Below are 19,171 nucleotides of genomic sequence, written 5' to 3' on the forward strand. Positions count from 1 at the left end.
GCAATGGTTATGGCTATTATGGTAAAATGGCTTACAGCAAAATGGAGCAAAGCTGGAGGTGGGGAGATTCAGGCTGGATGTGAGGAGGAGGTTGTTGAGCATGAGAGTGGTGAGAGGCTGGAATGGGTTGCCCAGGGAGGTGGTTGAGGTCCCATGGCTGGAGGTGTTTAAGGCCAGGCTGGATGAGGCTGTGGCCAGCCTGCTCTAGGGTAGGGTGTCCCTGCCCACGGCAGAGGGTTTGGAACTAGATGATCCTTGTGTTCCCTTCCAAGCCTGACTGATTCTATGATTCTATGATTCCATGATTATAGGCTGTTAGCAGGGACAAAGGAGAGAGCTGCCAGCAGCACTGTGCTGGGCACGCTCACCGCACTGGGCAGCAAAGCTCTCAGCTGGCCAAACAATGTGGGGCCAGAACATCTGCTGCAGAGCTGGGATGAGGGACTTTTGGTTCCTGCATTGAATCATAGAATCAACCAGGTTGGAAGAGACCTCTGAGATCGTCCAGTCTAACCTAGCACCCAGCCCTAGCCAGTCAACCAGACCATGGCACTAAGTGCCTCATCCAGGCTTTTCCTGAACTCCTCCAGTGATGGTGCCTCCACCACCTCCCTGGGCAGCCCATTCCAATTCCAATCACTCTCTCTGTGAAGAACTTCATCCTAACATCCAGCCTAGACCTCCCCTGGCACAACTTGACACTGTGTCCCCTTGTTCTTCTAAAAAAAGAGATTCTCTCTTATTAGCACTATCCATGAGCTGGGATGAGAGACCTTTTATGATTTGAGGTCTTCTCAGCTGATCCTGCTCACCTTGCTTAAGGTAATTTGACCATGTAGATGTGAAATCAGTCAACACTCTTCTTTGTTCCTCCACCCAAGCAAAGCCCCTCAGCTGATGAGAATTAAAAGTGCTCCATATTTTAACCTCCTTGCTGACCTGGCCAGTTCCTTTATTCAAATTGCCCTCATTCTGCATTTGAACAGAGTTCTAAGAATCCTCCAAAGGTGTCTTTAGCAAACAGCCTTCTGTGCAGCTGTGTCTAACTGCATTTGTCCATCTCCCCTTGTTTTCTCATTCTTCCAAATCCCACTGTTTTGTTTCTTTCTTTTTCCTGGACTGCAGAGCACATGACTCAATCCTGATTTTTTTCTGCATTCCCTCATTTCTGTCCAAGAGCTGTGAGCAATTACTTACTTGAAATTAGATACAGCTTCTTCTCTTTGTCCCTCTTCACTCATGAGCAATAGCCAAGCAAATATTGGTTCTTGGGTTGTATTGCAAGACACAACTGGGAACGACACAACAATCCCAAGAACCTAACGCTCATCTGTCTTGCAGATTTTTAGTCTTTAGTACTTAAAAAGTGTTGAAAGACTCAAACCTAGAAGAAACCTAGAAATCAGCTGGAGGTTTGCAGCTGGAAGAGGTACTTGTGCCATTCTTCCTCACGGTCTTTGATTTATCACATACCAAACTCCTTCTTAGGGTAAGTCTCCAAAGTTAATGTCCTGTGTCATAAACAGGAGCATTTAGCTCTCTTTTCACAGGCTCAGAGGATATTAGGGGTTGGAAGGGACCCAAAGAGATCAGTGAGTCCAACCCCCCTGCCAGAGCAGGACAATACTATCTAACACAGGTCACAGAGGAACACATGCAGGCAGGCCTGGAAAGTTTCCATAGAGACCCCATAACCTCTCTTGAGAGCCTGTTCCATTGCTCCGTGACCCTTACAGTAAAGAAGTTCCCCCTTGTGTTGAGGCAGAACCTCTTTTGCTGCAACTTACACCCATTGCTCCTTGTCCTATCCCAGGAGAAGTGAGAAGATATGCTCCCAGTACTGGTATAGAGATGAACGAAATTGAGAGATACAAGCTTGACTCTTCCTCTGGTTTTGTGTTTATTTCCAATCTGGCTCATTTTTCAATCTGTTCTATGTTCTCTTGACTTGAAAAAGGAGTTTCACAGTGAATATTATGTCACTTTAGCTTCCAGCTGCTGTGCTGGGACATAGCCACCCAATAATCTCCTTAGGAATAATTGCTGGTGTCTTTTCAGATCATTTCTGTGAAAGGTGACAAACTGCTTGCCACAGTGAGATGTTAATAACACAGAGATGCCCTTTGTTTGAAAGCTGGTGCAGAAATTACCCCATGCAGTTGTTGGAAAGTCAGAGTTGTAATGGTAAGAAGTGAGGAATGGAGACATTGATTTGCATATAATTCCAGGGCATCTGTGTCATCTTTTGTGCAAGCCATACAATTTCTGGCAGGGTAGGGAATGTGCGCTCATAACGCAGAGGGACAGGAACATGGGCATGCTCTCGGAGTGGCTCAGGGTTAGAGAGATGTCATCTGCTAAAATGAGGGTAGAAGAGAGGAAGACATGGTCTACAGGAGCTACATGCAGAGAAACAGCCGTGGATATTTAATGAATCCAAGTTGTCAGACCAGCTCAAGGGTACTCTGTGCAGTCTGCTGTCCTGGCAGGCTAATAGGTCCATTAGATGTCCTGGCTTGTCCCACCCACCTGCTGATGAGGGAAGCAAGGGTGGGAGGAAAGCAAAGACTTTGGGCCATTATGTTCCCTCCCAGAGTGACAAACAGGTACCCACAGGTCTTTAGGTTCTTGTTTGTGTCTTGCCCAAATAAGGATGAGCAAGCCCTGGGGTCACCTAATGTGGTCAGTTTTGCAAATGCCATTCTGCTGGTGAAACTCTGTGGCCAAAGGAGCCTTTGCACTGGAGCAAGGAATAGAAATGGAGCTAAGTTGCAAGCTGTTGAGCTGCTTCTGTCTCACTACTCTGCCTTGTGCTTCAGACCAGCTTAGCCCTGATATTTTGGGCTTGAGCTACCTGGAAACTGAAGTGCCTCAAGTTTCCCAGGAGAAGGCATTTAAGTGCCTCACAATGTGGCAAGAAGTGCCACTGCCATGATGCTTTCTGCACATCTGCAAGAGATCTGCCTGCATCTCTGCAAACCTCCATGCCAAGAGGAACCAGGGTCAGGTCAGAGATCCTCTGCCTCTTTCCCAGCACCCTGGGAAGATCTGGAAGCCTCTCAACAGCTGAGCAGTTCCAACACTGCCACAGAGGAGCCAGGGACTATCTTGAAATTCCTACTCCACCGCATTGAGCAGCACAGACTTGCCCTGGGGCTCCAGGCTGCCTATTTGTAAGTGAGGCAAAGCCATTTTGTGGCTAAACTTTCCCAAATGTTCTGATTCTCCTAAATGAATGAACTGCCCATGAGCATCCTTGGGAAGACTTTCCCGATCGAATTAGAACCCAAATGTAACTCATTTGTATGGAGTTGTGGGCAGGGCTTGCCAGAAATAAAACTAACTACATATTTTATAATCCCTGCCTTGTTAATTGCCCCAACTAAATCACCTGCTGTCAGTGGGCATCAGAAAAAGGGAAGAATCTCTTTCCTTCTGGGTGTGTGTTGAGCTGAACTTCCTGAGTGTCTGCCTTGAATCACAGCTGAGACCTACTGCATGCTGCTCTTGTAGCAGAGGCTGCTCAGCTGTCCTTTCACCAGGGACACTGTGGATGTCCATGGTGAGCACCACTGTGACACTGAAATGAAACCCTTAAAAACCTCCTTAAACTGTGGCTGAGGGCTTTCTAGTATATTCCCAGCACAGGTTTCTCAGCTTTTTGAGAAGAAGAAGGTCTTTTTTTCAGATGAATGGCACAGGTATCACAGTATCATCAGGGTTGGAAGAGACCTCACAGATCATCAAGTCCAACCCTTATCTGTCTGGTCTTGCTATTTATAGTAAGAGAGATCCATAAATAGTTGTTTTATCTTTTATTTCCTTCTTCTTTCTCTCTCTCTGGAAAGCTAAGAAGTCTCTTTGAGTAGCCAGTCTCAATGATGAACTTAACAATTAGATCTTTAGTGCCCATCTTCCAAAATTTCTAATAAAATTGCATGAATATTTAATACTCAATTATTAAATATTTAAAAATTTAAAACCTGGCTGGCTTGGAAGTTAGCCAGCTGACTTGGGATGAATAATTCAGAATCAGGAGACGAGGCTCGACGCTTGCATTGGGACAGATGTTACTTTTCCCATCTCCCCATCCAAGGATGATTGTGGTCGTCCTCCAGTCTTGGGACACTGTGTGTGGAGATTGGGTGGAGACTTCAAGCCTTTACCTCTTCCACAAGAGTGTTAGTGCAATGTTGTCAGAAATAACCTTCCCTACCCATAGGGAAGTGCTGGAGCATGTCCAGAGAAGGGCCATGAGGATGCTTAGAGGGCTGCAGCAGCTCTGCTATGAGGACAGACTGAAAGAGTTGGGGCTGTGCAGTCTGGAGAAGAGGAGGCTCCCAGGTGACCTTCTTGTGGCCTTTCAGTATCCAAGGGGGCCTGTAAAAAAGCTGGGGAAGGACTTTTTAGGCTAGTGACAGGACTAGGGGGAATGGAGCAAAGCTGGAGATGGGGAGATTCAGACCAGACATGAGGAGGAAGTTGTTGAGCATGAGAGTGGTGAGAGGCTGGAATGGGTTTCCCAGGTAAATGGTTGAGGCCCTATCCCTGGAGGTATTTAAGGCCAGGCTGGATGAGGCTGTGGGCAGCCTGATGTAGAGTAGGGTGTCCCTGGCCATGGCAGGGGAGTTGGAACTGCCTGCTCCTTGTGGTCCCTTCCAACCCTGACTGATTCTATGTTTCTGTGATTCATAACACTTCAGAGTCTTGCAATGGAGATATGAGCTCCAGAGGCTGGAATAATGTGATTGAAAGCCTGGTTATCCAGGAGATGGCTCTGTTTCCAAACATCTTTCATGCTCCAGGGAAAAAAAGATTGCTTGTCTTTACATCTCTGTCACATTCCTGCAGTTCTGTTATTCGAAAGCCCCTTTCCCCCTCTCACTGTTCTACTACTCCACACCTAGCCAGTGTTTCATTCAGCTCCAGTGTGATCGTCTTTAAAAGATGGTTTTCATAAAGTGGACACCAGAAAATGAAGTAGAACATGAAAAATATGCCAATAAAAATAGGGCAGAACCTACTGTCCTGCGAGAGAAGGTTCAGGGCGCTCGGAATATCGCGGAGAGGCAATGCATGGTGTGCGTCGAGCAGCTTAAGTGCCTTAGGGGCCTGCTGCAGGAGCAGGAGTTGCCATGAGGAGGGTCTGGGGAAGGTTTGACTGGTTGGCATCCAGGGTGCTTTCAGGCCAAGAGCAATATATTCGCAGTGCCAGCACTTCAGCAAGCTATGGAGGGCATAAAAATGGAGATAAAAACAAAAAGGAGAGAAATTGAATAGGAGTGAATGGAGGCTTTTTGGAGCTTAATTTCCACTGGAACAAAAGCCCCCAGTCAAACTCCACAATCTCCTCCCAATGCATCCTCCTGATGCATTGTCTGCATCAGGAATGGTGTGGCCAGCAGGAGCAGGGAGGTCATTCTGCCCCTGTACTCTGCACTGGTTAGACCACACCTTGAGTACTGTGTTCAGTTCTGGGGCCCCCAGTTTAGGAGGGACATTGAGATGCTTGAGTGTGTCCAGAGAAGGGCGACGAGGCTGGGGAGAGGCCTTGAGCACAGCCCTATGAGGAGAGGCTGAGGGAGCTGGGATTGGTTAGCCTGGAGAAGAGGAGGCTCAGGGGAGACCTTATTGCTGTCTGCAACTACCTGAGGGGTGGTTGTGGCCAGGAGGAGGTTGCTCTCTTCTCTCAGGTGGCCAGCACCAGAACAAGAGGACATAGCCTCAAGCTACGCCAGGGGAGATTTAGGCTGGAGGTGAGGAGAAAGTTCTTCACTGAGAGAGTCATTGGACACTGGAATGGGCTGCCCGGGGAGGTGGTGGAGTCGCCGTCCCTGGAGCTGTTCAAGGCAGGATTGGACGTGGCACTTGGTGCCATGGTCTAGCCTTGAGCTCTGTGGTAAAGGGTTGGACTTGATGGTCTGTGAGGTCTCTTCCAACCTTGGTGATACTGTGATACTGTGATTGAAAACACAACCAGGGTGGCATGCTGCAGAGAGTTGCCTTTCTCTGTTGTGGTGCCATTGTCCTTCGGTCCCCGCTGGCCGTGTGCCACTCGGCAGCCCTGCAGCCTCACCCACTTGCTGTGCACACGCTGCCGGGCAGGCTGGCCTTTAGCACAGCTGCCTCACTCTTGGGGGAAGACATTCTTGCTCTCTGCAAACACCTGAAAAGAGGTTGTAGAGGTGAGGAGGTTGTAGAGGTGTGGGGGCTTGTGTCTTCTCCCAAGTAACTAGAGATAGGACAAGAGGAAATGGCCTCAAATTATGCCAGTGGAGGTTTAGATTGGCTCTTAGGGAAAATTTCTGTATTGGAGGAGTGATCAGGCATTGGAACAGGCTGCCCAGGGAGGTGTTAGAATCACCACCCTAGGAGGGGTTCAAAATATATATGTAGACACAGCACTTTGGGATGGGGTTTAATGGCCATGGTGGTGTTGGGTGAATGGCTGGACTTGGTTTTAAAGTTCTTTTCCAGCTGAAATGATTTTATGATTCTTTGGGTGTTTATTAATTGTATATTTAGATCCATCTGCCTGCAAAGCTATGAAATGTTTGTTGTGTGCACAGAGTTTGCAGTGGAGGGAAGAGAGGGAAACAAGACTCTGTGAGTAACATAATCTTAGACACTATCACTGAGTCAAAATAGCATTTCCATGAGTCTCAGTATCTGAATTTGAGCACAGAAAGTTCCTGAAGTAAGAACAAAACAGCTTTGCTCCTGGGAAGGCTTGAAATCCTCTCTTGCTGGTGGTGAAAAGCTCCTGTCTGTAGCCTGGGTGAACATCATTAGCTAATAAACTCTGAAGCACTCTCTGATGCATGATTGAATATTGTCCACCCTGTGCTGTGAATGACTACACCTCCTGCAAAACATCTTCACTTTGAGAGGGAACAAACAAATGTTTCTGGAGCAGTTTTTCTCTGTTTTAGTAGCAGATGTTGGATGCTGTTTCAGAGGTTTAAAATAGCTTCCACTGGTTTGGGCTAGTGGTAATAGTAAAGGTCTGCCAGTGGAAACAAAATAATGGGCAGAGTGCAGGGGAGGTGATCAGACAGGATAAATTTGTCTATTAGATGCTTCTGCAGACCACTCCATGTCATTAACAATGTGTATTATATGTGTTAATTACATAGTGCCTAGGATTAATTCTTACATTAGACACTTGAGTGGTTTCAAAACCACTCTTTCCCTTGGAAACAGCCTAGTGAAGTGTCCTCTGACAAGCAATACAAGTTCTGCCTCTGTGCTTGCTACCAGCCTTCTCTCAACTACAGCCCTTGAAAGGTCCCAGTGACATTTTTAGTTTTATGACTCTCAAAAATAGATCATTTGGAAAACAAACAGATTGCAAGACCTCTGCTTAGTATTTGCTGCCTTGTTCTGGAAGCAGAAGATACTACTTTGATGTATATTTAACTACCACCACAGGAGACACAGTCTCAAGTCGTGCCAGGGGAGGTCTAGGCTGGATGTTAGGAGGAAGTTGTTGGCAGAGAGAGTGATTGGCATTGGAATGGGCTGCCCAGGGAGGTGGTGGAGTCACTGTCCCTGTAGGTGTTCAAGAGAAGCCTGGATGAGGCACTTAGTGCCATAATCTGGTTGACTGGATAGGGCTGGGTGCTAGGTTGGCCTGGATGATCTTGGAGGTCTCTTCCAACCTGCTTGATTCTATGATTCTATGATTTGTGTTTTTAAGGGGTTTTTTTCTGCATCTCAGGTTAATGACTATTTCCAGCTCCAGCTGGCATCACCTTGTTCTGGGAAGTGCTGTTGGTCTATAATTGCCATATGGAAGGGAAATGAAGCTAGAAAACTTTAATCATCATTTAGGTGATAGAGGGAAGTGTCGTGCTGGTTGGTTGACAGTTTGTGACCACTGTGGCAATCCTAGCTTCCAAACTGTTTGTGTCATATCATGCTAATTGGTGAAGTCCACCTTGGGCTGTAAATATCTCTCCTGAGGTTAAACTGCATCAGGGATGGATGTTTTCATCCCCACTGAGTCGTGTGTTGCTGCAAGGAGGCTCTTCACATCATTTAAGCCAATTGTTTTAAAGCTACCCAGGGTCTCTTCGCACAACACTGCACTGCCCTCACTAGGAACAATGTAGAGACTATAGTGGGGGTGAGAAGCTGAGCTGAACTTCCAAAAGCCCACGTTTTTCCTGCTTTACTCTACCCTGAAACAACTTTGCCAACAACAAGAAAAAGGGCAGAGAAAGTTCCAAGCAGTATGTGTGCTGAGATCTCTTGCAGAAGCCTTTTGTTTGGTGATGGCTCATCTGCCAGGGCTGATGGCTGTGCCCAGGCCAACTTCAAGCATGCATTATTAGCATTGTCAGAGGCAGAAAAGAAATGGAGCCAGCCTCTTCTCAGTGATGCCCAGACAGGACAAGGGGCAATGGGTGGAAGCTGAAGCATAAGAGGTTCTCTGTGAACCTGAGGAAGAATTTTTTCCCTGTGAGGGTGACAGAGCACTGGAACAGGCTGCACAGGGCAATTCTGGAGTCTCCCATTCTGGAGATATTCAAGAGCCACCTGGATGTATTCCTGTGTGGTCCACTGTAGGTGATCCTGCTCTGGCAGGGGGGCTGGACCAGATGAGCTTTCGAGGTGCCTTCCAGCCTTTGGCATTCTATGATTCTATTAAATGAGAACTTTATTTAATCTGCTGTGTATTATGTGTGTGTAACTTCTCCCACAGCTTCCTCTCTCTGGTCTTCAATGTCCTGCTTTTTTCTCCCTAAGCCTTCTGCTCTTCTCTGCCACTTTGTGTAGGTTATCTGAGTATAAAGGCTAATTATGGACTTTGTTCCAAGCAATGGTACCCTTGTAAAGATAGATGGGTTGGCTGAAAGGGAGGCTTGAGAGAGCCATCTGCACTGACAAGAACCATATGGGACGTTTTCTTAGTGGAGAGTTCTTGGGCAGTGCAAGAGCTGTAGCTGGCCATGGTGATGGAGACTTTTGCTTGTCATATGCTGCCTTTGAAAACTTCCCTGAGCTGCTGGAAGGGCAAACTGGTGGCTGGAGGAGGGGAGGGGAGTGGGAGGTGCACTGAACCATATGGTACATACACAGTTTAAAAATAAACCAATGTTGACTGATCAAATGAATACCACTTAGGTTTGAAATTGAGCAGCCACTGCAGTCTGTTGGATATAAAACTGTTTTTACCTTCAAGAGTAGTTTTAATTCATGACTGCAACAGCACAAATTGGAAGTGTTGCAAAGAGCAGTTAAGAGTTTGCCAGGTTGCGAGGTCGAGCAAGGGTGGCATGAGGCTGCCGTGCTGGTCGTGTTGCATGGGCTCACTCCCCCAGGGCATAAAACACAACTATAAAATCTAGCAAAGCCAATTTTATTTCTCAAAAGCAATGGTCATAAACTTGCCTACATCAGAAAATGTTCAGCTCTTCTTCTGTTAGCCTTTATTTAATACGATACAATTTCTTTTTATGGTGTGTCCTTCACAGAACTCTTTGCAGACATGGGTCCTCATCAGCTGAAACTGGAAGAGAGCATTTCAGCTCAGGGTTTGAGCAGGGGAATGGCTGGAAGCATTTTGGGAGCAAAAGGGCAATGTTAGAGCTGCAGAGAGTCAGTTGGGAAGGACAGACCTGCAATAAGAGGATGTAATTAAATCAAATGGCACAGGTGGGGGTGATTGATGTGTGACACTGCATGGCAGGCACACGTTATGGAAACAGAAGAGGCTTGTGTAGGTGGGAGAAAATAACTGTGTCCACTTCTGGGCTCCTCAGTTCAAGAGGGATGTTGAGATACAGGAACATGTCCAGAGAATGGCAGTGAAGCTGGTGAGGGGCCTGGAGCACAGCCCTGTGAGGAGAGGCTGAGGGAGCTGGGGGTGTGCAGCCTGCAGAAGAGGAGGCTCGGGGGGACCTCATTGCTGTCTACAACTCCCTGAAGGGAGGCTGTAGCCAGGTGGAATTGGTCTTTTCTGCCAGGCAAGCAGCAACAGAACAAGGGGACACAGCCTCAAGTTGTGCTGGTGAAAGTCTAGGCTGGATGTTAGGAGGAAGTTGTTGGCAGAGAGAGTGATTGGCATTGGAATGGGCTGCCCAGGGAGGTGGTGGAGTCGCTGTCTGTGGAGGTGTTGAAGCCAAGCCTGGCTGAGGCACTTAGTGCCATGGTCTGGTTGATTGTCTAGAGCTGGGTACTAGGTTGGCCTGGATGATCTTGGAGGTCTCTTCCAACCTGCCTGATTCTATGAAAATGAAGGTAATGGTGGCCTCGCTTCTTTGAATTGAGAATATTACATTTCTTCTTCAGATTAGGGACCTTGGTGCAAACAAGAAGGTACTGACATCCCTTCTGCAGGCTGGGAGTGAAATCTGATCAATGTGTTGGTTAAATAGGGCAGGGCTGTTAAAAATGTAATACGCTCCATAGCAGTGCTAGGTGGCATCTGGCTGGGCATTCTGGTAGGGTCAGCAGGGATAGGAATTGCTGTGTGAATACTCAGTGCTGTATGTGTCGGAGTGAGTGACCCCCAAACATGTTACTAAGAGAAAGTAACCTTTAATAGCCATTGAGAAAGGACTACAGGCCTTAGAGATGCTAGCTGGGATCGCAGCTGAATTAATGCAGCTACTTGGCTTGTGGCATCTCTGAGGATGGGCAGAACAAATCTGTGTTTTTGTGGGAATGAGTAGTGATACATTTAATTTCATGCCAGTTTTGGCACGCCAAGAGCCTCATTGTTTCCTCCCCTTTCCCTGGGGAAAAGGTTAAGTGTGGATTTGGTTTTCTTTGGTGTTAGAGACTGCTATTGCTATTGATCGACCTAGCTGAACTCAGGAGCAGGAGCCAAAGCTGTGGTATTTCTAGGCAGCTGTGAACATTTTCAGATGTGAGGAGTGTAGAAGCAGTGGAATAAAAAAGCAGTGACATTTTCTATATGTGAGACCAAAAAAGCCCAACTCATATTTTATTTATTTATCAAAACTAGCTTGAATTCCTCATTAAAGTCTATATAAGTGAGTGAAAAATAACCCAAGGTGTTCAAGAAATGGCATCATTGGGGGAAGTTCATCATTTGCCAACATGAATTTTGTAGCAGATGAATGATTTTTTTTTCAGTGAGGATTTCCCCCCCCCCTCACTGAACTCTTCAGGACAGGCAGTACATATTCTTGGCCTGGATACAAAGGAGGTGGGGCAGTATGATTTCCATATATTTTCCTGTTCTCCCTGTTCTCCTCCTTCATTTGTTTTTTTCCAGGCAAAGTAAACATTCAGTCATTATCCCAAACCAAGGCACAGCCTGCCAAGTCTCATGCTTATTTTCTTAGTTCTTATTTGTTCTGTTAATGCTTCAGTGAGGGATGCTTTGGCATCCTTTCTCTGGGATGAAGGATGTGAGGCTCAGCAGGGCTCTGGGCAGCTTGGTCTGGTTGAGGATGCTCCTGCTGACTGCAGGGTGAAGGTGATGGTTTGGGTGTTACCCATCCCCCCACTCTTATGAAACCACCCAGACTAGACTCAGCTGGCTGGAAGTTAAGGAATGAAGCTTTGTATTCGCAGCTTAGCACAATATACAAGCAGATAGTTACAACTATATACAGCTATACACAGAAATATACAAGTTAAAAGTAATGCCAAAACACACAGCAGTCCTCCAGAAATCAGAGTGCCCAGGAGGGGCTCCCAACCACCCTTCCACCTTCTTTCCACCTCCCCCACTCTTATCCCAGAGTCTGCCTTACGTGCAAGGTGAGCTGGGAGGATCATCCAGGGGGATTAGAAGCAGAATGATTAGTGGGTTACACGGCAGAAGCCCAGGGAGGAAACACAGACACCAACTCCAGCAGATAAAAACTCTCCTATCCATGTTTGTCTCCTTGTTTTTATATGCCTCAGCGAACCTATGAGTGCAGTAGGCATCACCATTGTTTCCTTTTCATAGGCTAGAATCTACTTTTTTCCTACTAAAATATTCCAGTTAGCCTCAAACTAGCACAGGGAGGTTGTACTAGATGATCTTTGGAGGAGCCTTCCAACCCAGACCATTCTATGATTCTATGCTTATGGTGTGACTTTCCCCATCCATGGCTTCTGCAGAGCATACCTGCAACATCTCTCACCTGTGCTGTGCAAGTGCAGCAGAGTTGAACACAGGAGCTTGAGCAGGTACTCTAAATACAGGGACTCTCTCATTTTCAAACACTGTCTTCTAAAGATATAATTAAACCTGATCCTCCAACTGTTATGAGAGATCTTAAAGGATCAAGACATTCAGTGTTTAGGAGGTGGTAGATAAAATGGGTAGAAACTGTAAAGCTGTCATCAGAAACCTGCTCTGTTAACGCTCCTCAACCCATCCTGACAGGATTTCCCTCTCTCAGTGGCCTCTGTGACTGTGCCTGAAACGTTGCCCTGAAATCTGCTGAGCTGCACTCTGCAAATGATGACTTTTACATCAATTTGTCCTGACTGCACTAGAAATTGGGCGGGAATTAGAAGTATTAGGTGAGGCTTAAGAATCAGCAGTGTCACACCTGTGAATCTGGATGCAGAGCACACAGTGAGCTGCCTCTTAGCTTAACATCTTCACTTGGTGGGGGGAATATTAGAAGGATTAATTACTGTCCCCAAATCAGTGCAAGTGATGCTTGTGCTGCTCTTGGGGCGCAGAGAATCTGCAGTGTCAGTGCCATATGCGGGCAGAGCCATGATGCAGAGAGGCTGCATAGATACCCAGTGTCTACAAAGAAGAATCCTGCACCATTTTAGACATCCCAAAGCATCCTGAGGCATTGGCCTGGGCCTGGCTGGTATAAGACAGAACCTGCAGGCTCTATTTTCTGCAGAAGCACAGTGGCAAGCTGTGGAAAGCATCCTAGGGCATCTCAAATGGCTTTGTTTCAGCACTGGGAACCTGTCCTGTGTTTCTTAAGACTCAGCTTACCTTCCTATAAAGTGACTTTTCTGTGAAGTCTCCTCAGAACATGGCTTTTTGGTTGCATCAGCAGAGCCTTCGATGGAAAACAGAGGAGCAGTCACTGTCCTGAGTTAATGTGGGAATAGCCCCTAGCTGAGTTGTTTCCACAGGATCAATACTGCAGGAGGTAGGTACCAGCAGTTGCTGAGGCTGAACTATTGAGCACTGCAGTTTAATTGGGCGTAAAGGAAGAGCAATCTCTGTTTTACAGTCAGGGTTCAATGGACCTTTCACTGGGGGCAGCTGCAAACTTAAGCATTCCTACCATGTCCCTGTGCCTGCTTGTTTTTTTTCTGCCCCATCCTTAAGCTGGGGAATTGCTAATGGAGCCACAGAGAGGAGGAGAAGGAGGAGAAGGCTTTATCCCATGCCTGGCTGACGCTGGCACTTTCAACTGCATCGACATTAGCAGTTACCGAGTTCAGCACCTTGAGCCAGTGGCTGACACATCTCTAACAAGGAGATGAAGGTTCTTCTTTGCAGATGAGTTCCTTCAGCCAGGATGACTGAGCTGGTTACACACCAGAACTGCTGCAGGCATGGGAAAAGAGGGCCAGGAGCAACAGCAGGGGGAGGTGAGGGCATGCTGTCCAGAGTGAAGGCTTGCTGCTCCTCCTGGATTTCTGGCATACAAACTGATTGTCATCAGAGTTTTTCCTTTCTCACCCCGAGGGTAGTGGAGGAAAGCAGTTGCCTTTGGTTGGTTGCTATTGTAGATTCACATGGTGGTGATCTAACTAGGCCAGTGCTGCTGGCTGGGTGAATAAGGCTGCAGCCCAGCTGGTGTGAGGATGCTTGTGATGGCCATTAGCAGTACCAAGTCTGAGAGACAAAACCATGGCAAAGGCGCTAACTCTGCATGAATAATGGAAGCTGTTCAAGGAGTTAATGAATTAGGGTGCCATCCACCTCTGAGGTTATAAAAGTCAGGAAAGGCAGCCTCTGAGATGCAGTAAAAGGCAGATTTACTTTTCCAAGGCTAGGCTGCATTTATTAGGGCAAAAAATATTGCTGTTGGACATGTGCAATATATTAAAGGCGGTGCTGTCTCTGACAGTGGCAAATGTTATTTACCACTGCAGCGTGGTCACTGAAATTTACTTTCAAATATAGGATTTTGCCCTTAAAGGTGGCATAGCTGAGTGAAGACAATGAGAATATTGAGGTCAGAGCACTGCCTGTTAACCTCCTGATTTCAGAGGCTGGTTACTAGACTAGTCAGAGACCAGACCCAGATGAGAGGATGGGGAAAAGGTTATAACAATGCAAAGAAGGGTTGTGTTAATCACTGAGTAATGAGTTTGAGTTGAATGGGAAGGAGGGATGGTCAGGAAAGGCACAGCCTTTGCAAGCACATGAGAAGAATCGGAGTGCAAACCATGATCATTTGGGCTTGGAAGCAGGGTTTGGAAACTCACATCCCCGAGCAGCTGTGCTTTACAATCTGGTCATGTTCCCCAAGACTTGTTTGCTCCCCTTCATGAAGTTAGATAAAGCTGGGAGAATCATAGAGTCATGGAATTAGCCAGGTTGGAAGAGACCTCCAACATCATCCAGTCCAACCTAGCACCCAGTCCTATCCAGTCAACTACACCATGGCACTAAGTGCCTCATCCAGGCTTTTCTTGAACACCTCCAGGCACAGTGACTCTATCACCTCCCTGGGCAGCCCATTCCAATGCCAGTCACTCTCTCTGCCAACAATTTCCTCCTAACATCCAGCCTAGACCTCCCCTGGCACACCTTGAGACTGTGTCCCCTTCTTCTGTTGCTGGTTGCCTGGGAAAAGAGACCAACCCCACCTGGTTACAGCCTCCCTTCAGGAGGCTGATAGTAAAGGAAATACTTTGCACATACATCATGGCCACAAGACACAGAGATGGAGCTGAATTAACCACAGGTAAGGTCAGCATTAACTCTCCCTGAGTGGATGCTTTCACTCAGAAGTATGGGGACACATAATTCTCTTTAACCATTGAAGAGTTCCTGTCCTTGCCTGGGGATTAAGCTGAACTGGATTAAAGCCAAAGTATTTCTAAGCAGGGGCATCCTCAGTGGCATTTAAGGCACTTCAACTTAACACTGAATTATCCTTTTGTCCCGCCTGGAGCTCCTAACCGAAGCAGTACAGAAGATTAGAGCAGGCTCAGGTCCTCCTGGTGCACTTGCAGCTGCTCAGTGGTGAATCACAAGCAAGTCCACGTACTTGCAGTTACCATCCTACATGCTCCATGCACTATGCCTAAGAGCCTGATGGAAACACAAATACTCAGCAACGTTTCCAACTCCCATACTTTAGCATGGGCTGAAAACTTCCTTTCATACTCATGCAATCAACTTGCTCTGAAGTCTTTGCTGTCCTGCTATTGAACCCTAACTAGCTAGAAAAAAGGCACATAGCCTACATATGCTACAATTATATATCTCTGATCACAGCACAGGCAAAGCCTTAAACCTCAGAATGACAAAGAGGTATCTGAGAGAGGAAGATTGGTCATTTGCTGTTAAAAGAGTCAGGTTTTTCCTCTTACCCTGGGCTGCAGTGTTGATAAAACAGGCTGACTTGGGAGACATCTCTAGTGTATATTAAAGTAAAGCCAATCTCTGTAATTAATGAGGGGATAAATCGAGGTTTAATTACTCAGAAGGCACCTTGGGTGAAAGATTCATGGTAATTGTTGTGTATCCTCTTGAAGGATTCACAGTGCTGGCAGCTCCCTTTGTAGCAATAAAACACAGGGTGAGTGGCAGGCAGTCTCACAGGAACTCTCTTCTAGAGACTAGTCCAGTAAAGGTAGCAAATGCAGAGAGGCAGTGGCACTCTTCAGGCTTTTCATCACAATAAAAGCCCCTTCCTGAATCTTGAGGGATTCCTAAGCAGTATGTCAATTTGAGATCAGAGCACTTACAGTCAAATCAAGAGTACGTTGGAGGAAATCTCCCTTATAGGCAGCTTCCTCCTGATTCAACCATACAGAGGTGTATTTCTTAGCATTTTTCCACTCCCTTGCTTCATGTAACACAGCACCCTTCTCTTGGGCTCTGTGCAGAAAACGTGTGCATGTGGGGAGGTGAATGCTGCAGCTTTGCGTCGATGTGGTACGTTGGTGAAAGAGTGGCTGAGCGAGAGAAGAATCCATTCCACCAAGACTCGTCTGGGTTTGCTATTCCTCAGTTTGTCTCTTGTTTTTTTGTGGTCTGCTGGGGCCAGAAAGAGCTGAATCTGGCTTGCTTGTTTCTTTACTCTGCCTGCTTCGTCTGCTTTTGGTTTTTGAAAAACAGAAGTAATTAACCTTTCCAATTCGCTTACAGAGTTTGGCTGCTCTGTAAGTACAGCGCAAGCACCGCGCGCTCGTGGCGCGTAACCAAGTGCCCCTTCTCTTCCCCCGCGCAGAGCTGAAGAAGCAAGTGGAAAGTGCAGAACTGAAAAACCAGCGCCTGAAAGAAGTGTTCCAGACCAAGATCCAGGAGTTCCGCAAGGTGTGCTACTCGCTCACGGGGTACCAGATCGACATCACCACCGAGAACCAGTATCGCCTCACCTCCATCTATGCCGAGCACCAAGGGGACTGCCTGCTCTTTAAGGTAGGTCTGTGCACCCATCGCCGCCCCTTTGGGCTCATGGTTTGCAGTGTGTTGGAATGGGTTTGCTCTTGCTCTGTGATCAGACTGGAAAATCACTGCCCCCCTCTCGCTGTGTGACAGGGTGCTCCTCATGGGGGAAGTAAAGATCCTTTTTGCTTTACAATATTTCCATAGGAGGGTTGACATTTGGTCTTCCACTTACACGTCAAAGTCAGGAGTAAAGAGAAGAGACTACATATGCATAATACCTAAGGCACGTGGCCTTGCACTTCACCTTTTTATAGTATCAGTTACATATGCCACGGCAATAAAGCCTTATGTAACCATCAAGGTTTCATCCTTACCTCACTACGAGATAGATGTCCTTGCTGCCTTTGCTGTCCTCCAGCTTGGCTGCCTGTCATCATCTAGTCTTTATGTAAATTGGAACCGCTTTTGAGCAGCAACTCATCCTTGTGTGTGTGAAGTGCCATTTATGTGAGCGGCACAGACGTAGCAGTAACAGTCTGTCTTCTGTCAGTCTGATACCTTTATTGGTCTGGCTAGGTGGTCTGAGGCTGGGTTGTGACTTGATAGGTGCTGTTTTTCTTCTGTGTTGCCTTCCAGCTAGCACAGCTGGGCAGGTGCATTAGAGAGCTGAAGTGTGACCTTGGAGTCACCAAGCTGTTAAGTTCCATCTTCACCTTGGTTCAAGTGTCAACAGCCTGAGTTTATGGGTCAGTTGAACTTTCTTCTTGGTGACAAACACAGATGGCACTTAAATCATACCTGCTTCACACTGATCCCCCTGGGGTGAGGCTGATTTATGCAGAGGATGAGAGGTTTGGAAGTGTTTAGCATGGGAGGGAACTCAGCAAACGAAGTGGGGAAGTTGTGTTTCTGCAGAGCTGTAGCTGTGTGCAGTGTGTGGGTTGCTGCTGTGCCGGTTCTCTATGTAAGGGGACAAACATTCTCCTGTTCTACAGCTTTAGAGCTTCATTTAAAAAAAAAATCCAACAAGTAAGGTAAGTGAGGGGTAAGATAGCACCTGGGGTCTGTAGTGAAACTAGGAAGTTGTGAGGTACTGGTCCTTGAATCCAGGAAGCAGTTCTCTTGTTGAGATGGTGCAGTACTGTTAGTTCTAACACCTCCAGAGTGTTACCTGGAGTCTAACACCTCCAATACAGCCTCTGCCTGTGCTGTTAAGTGTTTAGGAACTGAAACTATGGCAGACTCCTGGAGACATCTGTTGTATGGCGTGGCCAGGCAGCAGAACCAGCAGGTCTTCCTGTGTCTCGGAAGAGAAGGCATGCATGGAGAAAGTCCAGAAAACATGACCAAAGTGCATACTGGCCACACAAGCAGCAGCTGACTGGTATCTCAGTAGTTTGTCTCCAGTAGGATCAAATTCTCCTTCATGTTACGGCAAAAGATGTAATTTATATGCAGGAGTGAATAATAAGGTGCAGATTCCCCTCCCTCAACACTCTCCTTGCTTTCACTTCTTCATTCAAGTCTTCATTCTCCAGTATGTCCAGAGGATGGAGGTAGGTGTCACCAGGCAGAGCAGATCTCACATTTGCCCAAGCCAAAGGTGGGCTTCTTGTTGATTTGTGGAATTCCTCATCCTCTCTTACCTCACACCTCTTTGGACAGGAGAAGCAGATTCACCAATTAGAGCCTGAAATACAAAATCTTAGACTTGTTTCTCTCTGTTCAATAAACTTACAATAGCACTAGAATATAAACAGCAAATTATTTGCTTGCTGAGTCCAGGCAGCTGGTTCTCATGCACGTACCAAGACTTGAATCCTGACTGTGACTTCCAGCGAGGTTGTGTTTATGCTGTGGAATTTCTGAGCCATAGCATTCTGTGGGTGTTTGTGTGCATTTCATTAACCCAAAGAAGCCACAAAGCAGGGAATGCTATTTGTATTTGTTCCATTCAAGCAATTTATGAAACAGGATCTATATAATTACACCAGAGAGGTCCCCTTGGCACTTTACAAGCTTCTGTAGTTTGCCTGTAAACTTTAGAACATATTTCAGCAGCACTGCTGGTGGCATTTAATTTTCAGCGAGGCTTCAATAGCAGGGATGCAGTAGGAGCTACTGTAATGTAACCCCTTCAGAAGCTAAATGAAGATGAAAGATGTGCTTGGTTTTCCCCACCAAGGTAAGCTGTTACTGTAATGGAGCTTATTATCTACATGCTGTACGTGTCCAGCCAATTTGCATTAATTGGCTTTACAGCCTCAGTGAAAGGGTTAATCACAGCTCCATGCCGCGAATAGAAATGACTGCATCTGTAAATGAGCACTGAATTCCAATGAGAGCATATCAGTGTTTATTGGTGATCCCTCTCCATGCAACAGATGAGCTCGTCAAGGATGCTGCAGTGGTTAGCAGACCCTCCGCACGCGGGCGCGTAGGCAGCAAGGCGCGTCCCAGGCTTCGCAGCTCGCTCGCGCTTCTTGGCTCTTTGTTTCCCCCCCCCCTTCTTCTCATTCTTTTAATTAAATGCTGTGGAAAGCAACGTTACAGATTCCTCACCAGGAGTTTAGTTTAGATGTAATGCAATTATAGCTGTTGGAGCACTTGACAGTTTGTGTTCCGTTCCTGTTGCTGGTCCCTTGGATG

At 46.7% G+C, this 19,171-nt stretch overlaps 1 protein-coding gene across 9 annotated transcripts in view; it reads left to right on the forward strand.

Moving 5' to 3' along the window:
• MAD1L1 (mitotic arrest deficient 1 like 1) overlaps positions 1-19,171 on the forward strand; it is a 511,231-nt gene that overhangs the window by 360,587 nt on the left and 131,473 nt on the right. For 7 of the 9 annotated variants that reach the window (XM_064153677.1, XM_064153679.1, XM_064153671.1 and 4 more), the window contains exon 17: positions 16,362-16,552. In XM_064153677.1, the coding sequence (XP_064009747.1) occupies positions 16,362-16,552 (191 nt within the window). Of the gene's footprint in view, positions 1-16,361; positions 16,553-18,609; positions 18,696-18,906; positions 19,045-19,171 lie in introns of those variants that run through there. The other 2 variants (XM_064153676.1, XM_064153678.1) reach the window with 2 other exon arrangements.

This window comes from Pogoniulus pusillus, chromosome 13, assembly GCF_015220805.1.
Source record: "Pogoniulus pusillus isolate bPogPus1 chromosome 13, bPogPus1.pri, whole genome shotgun sequence".
Lineage (NCBI taxonomy): Eukaryota > Metazoa > Chordata > Aves > Piciformes > Lybiidae > Pogoniulus > Pogoniulus pusillus.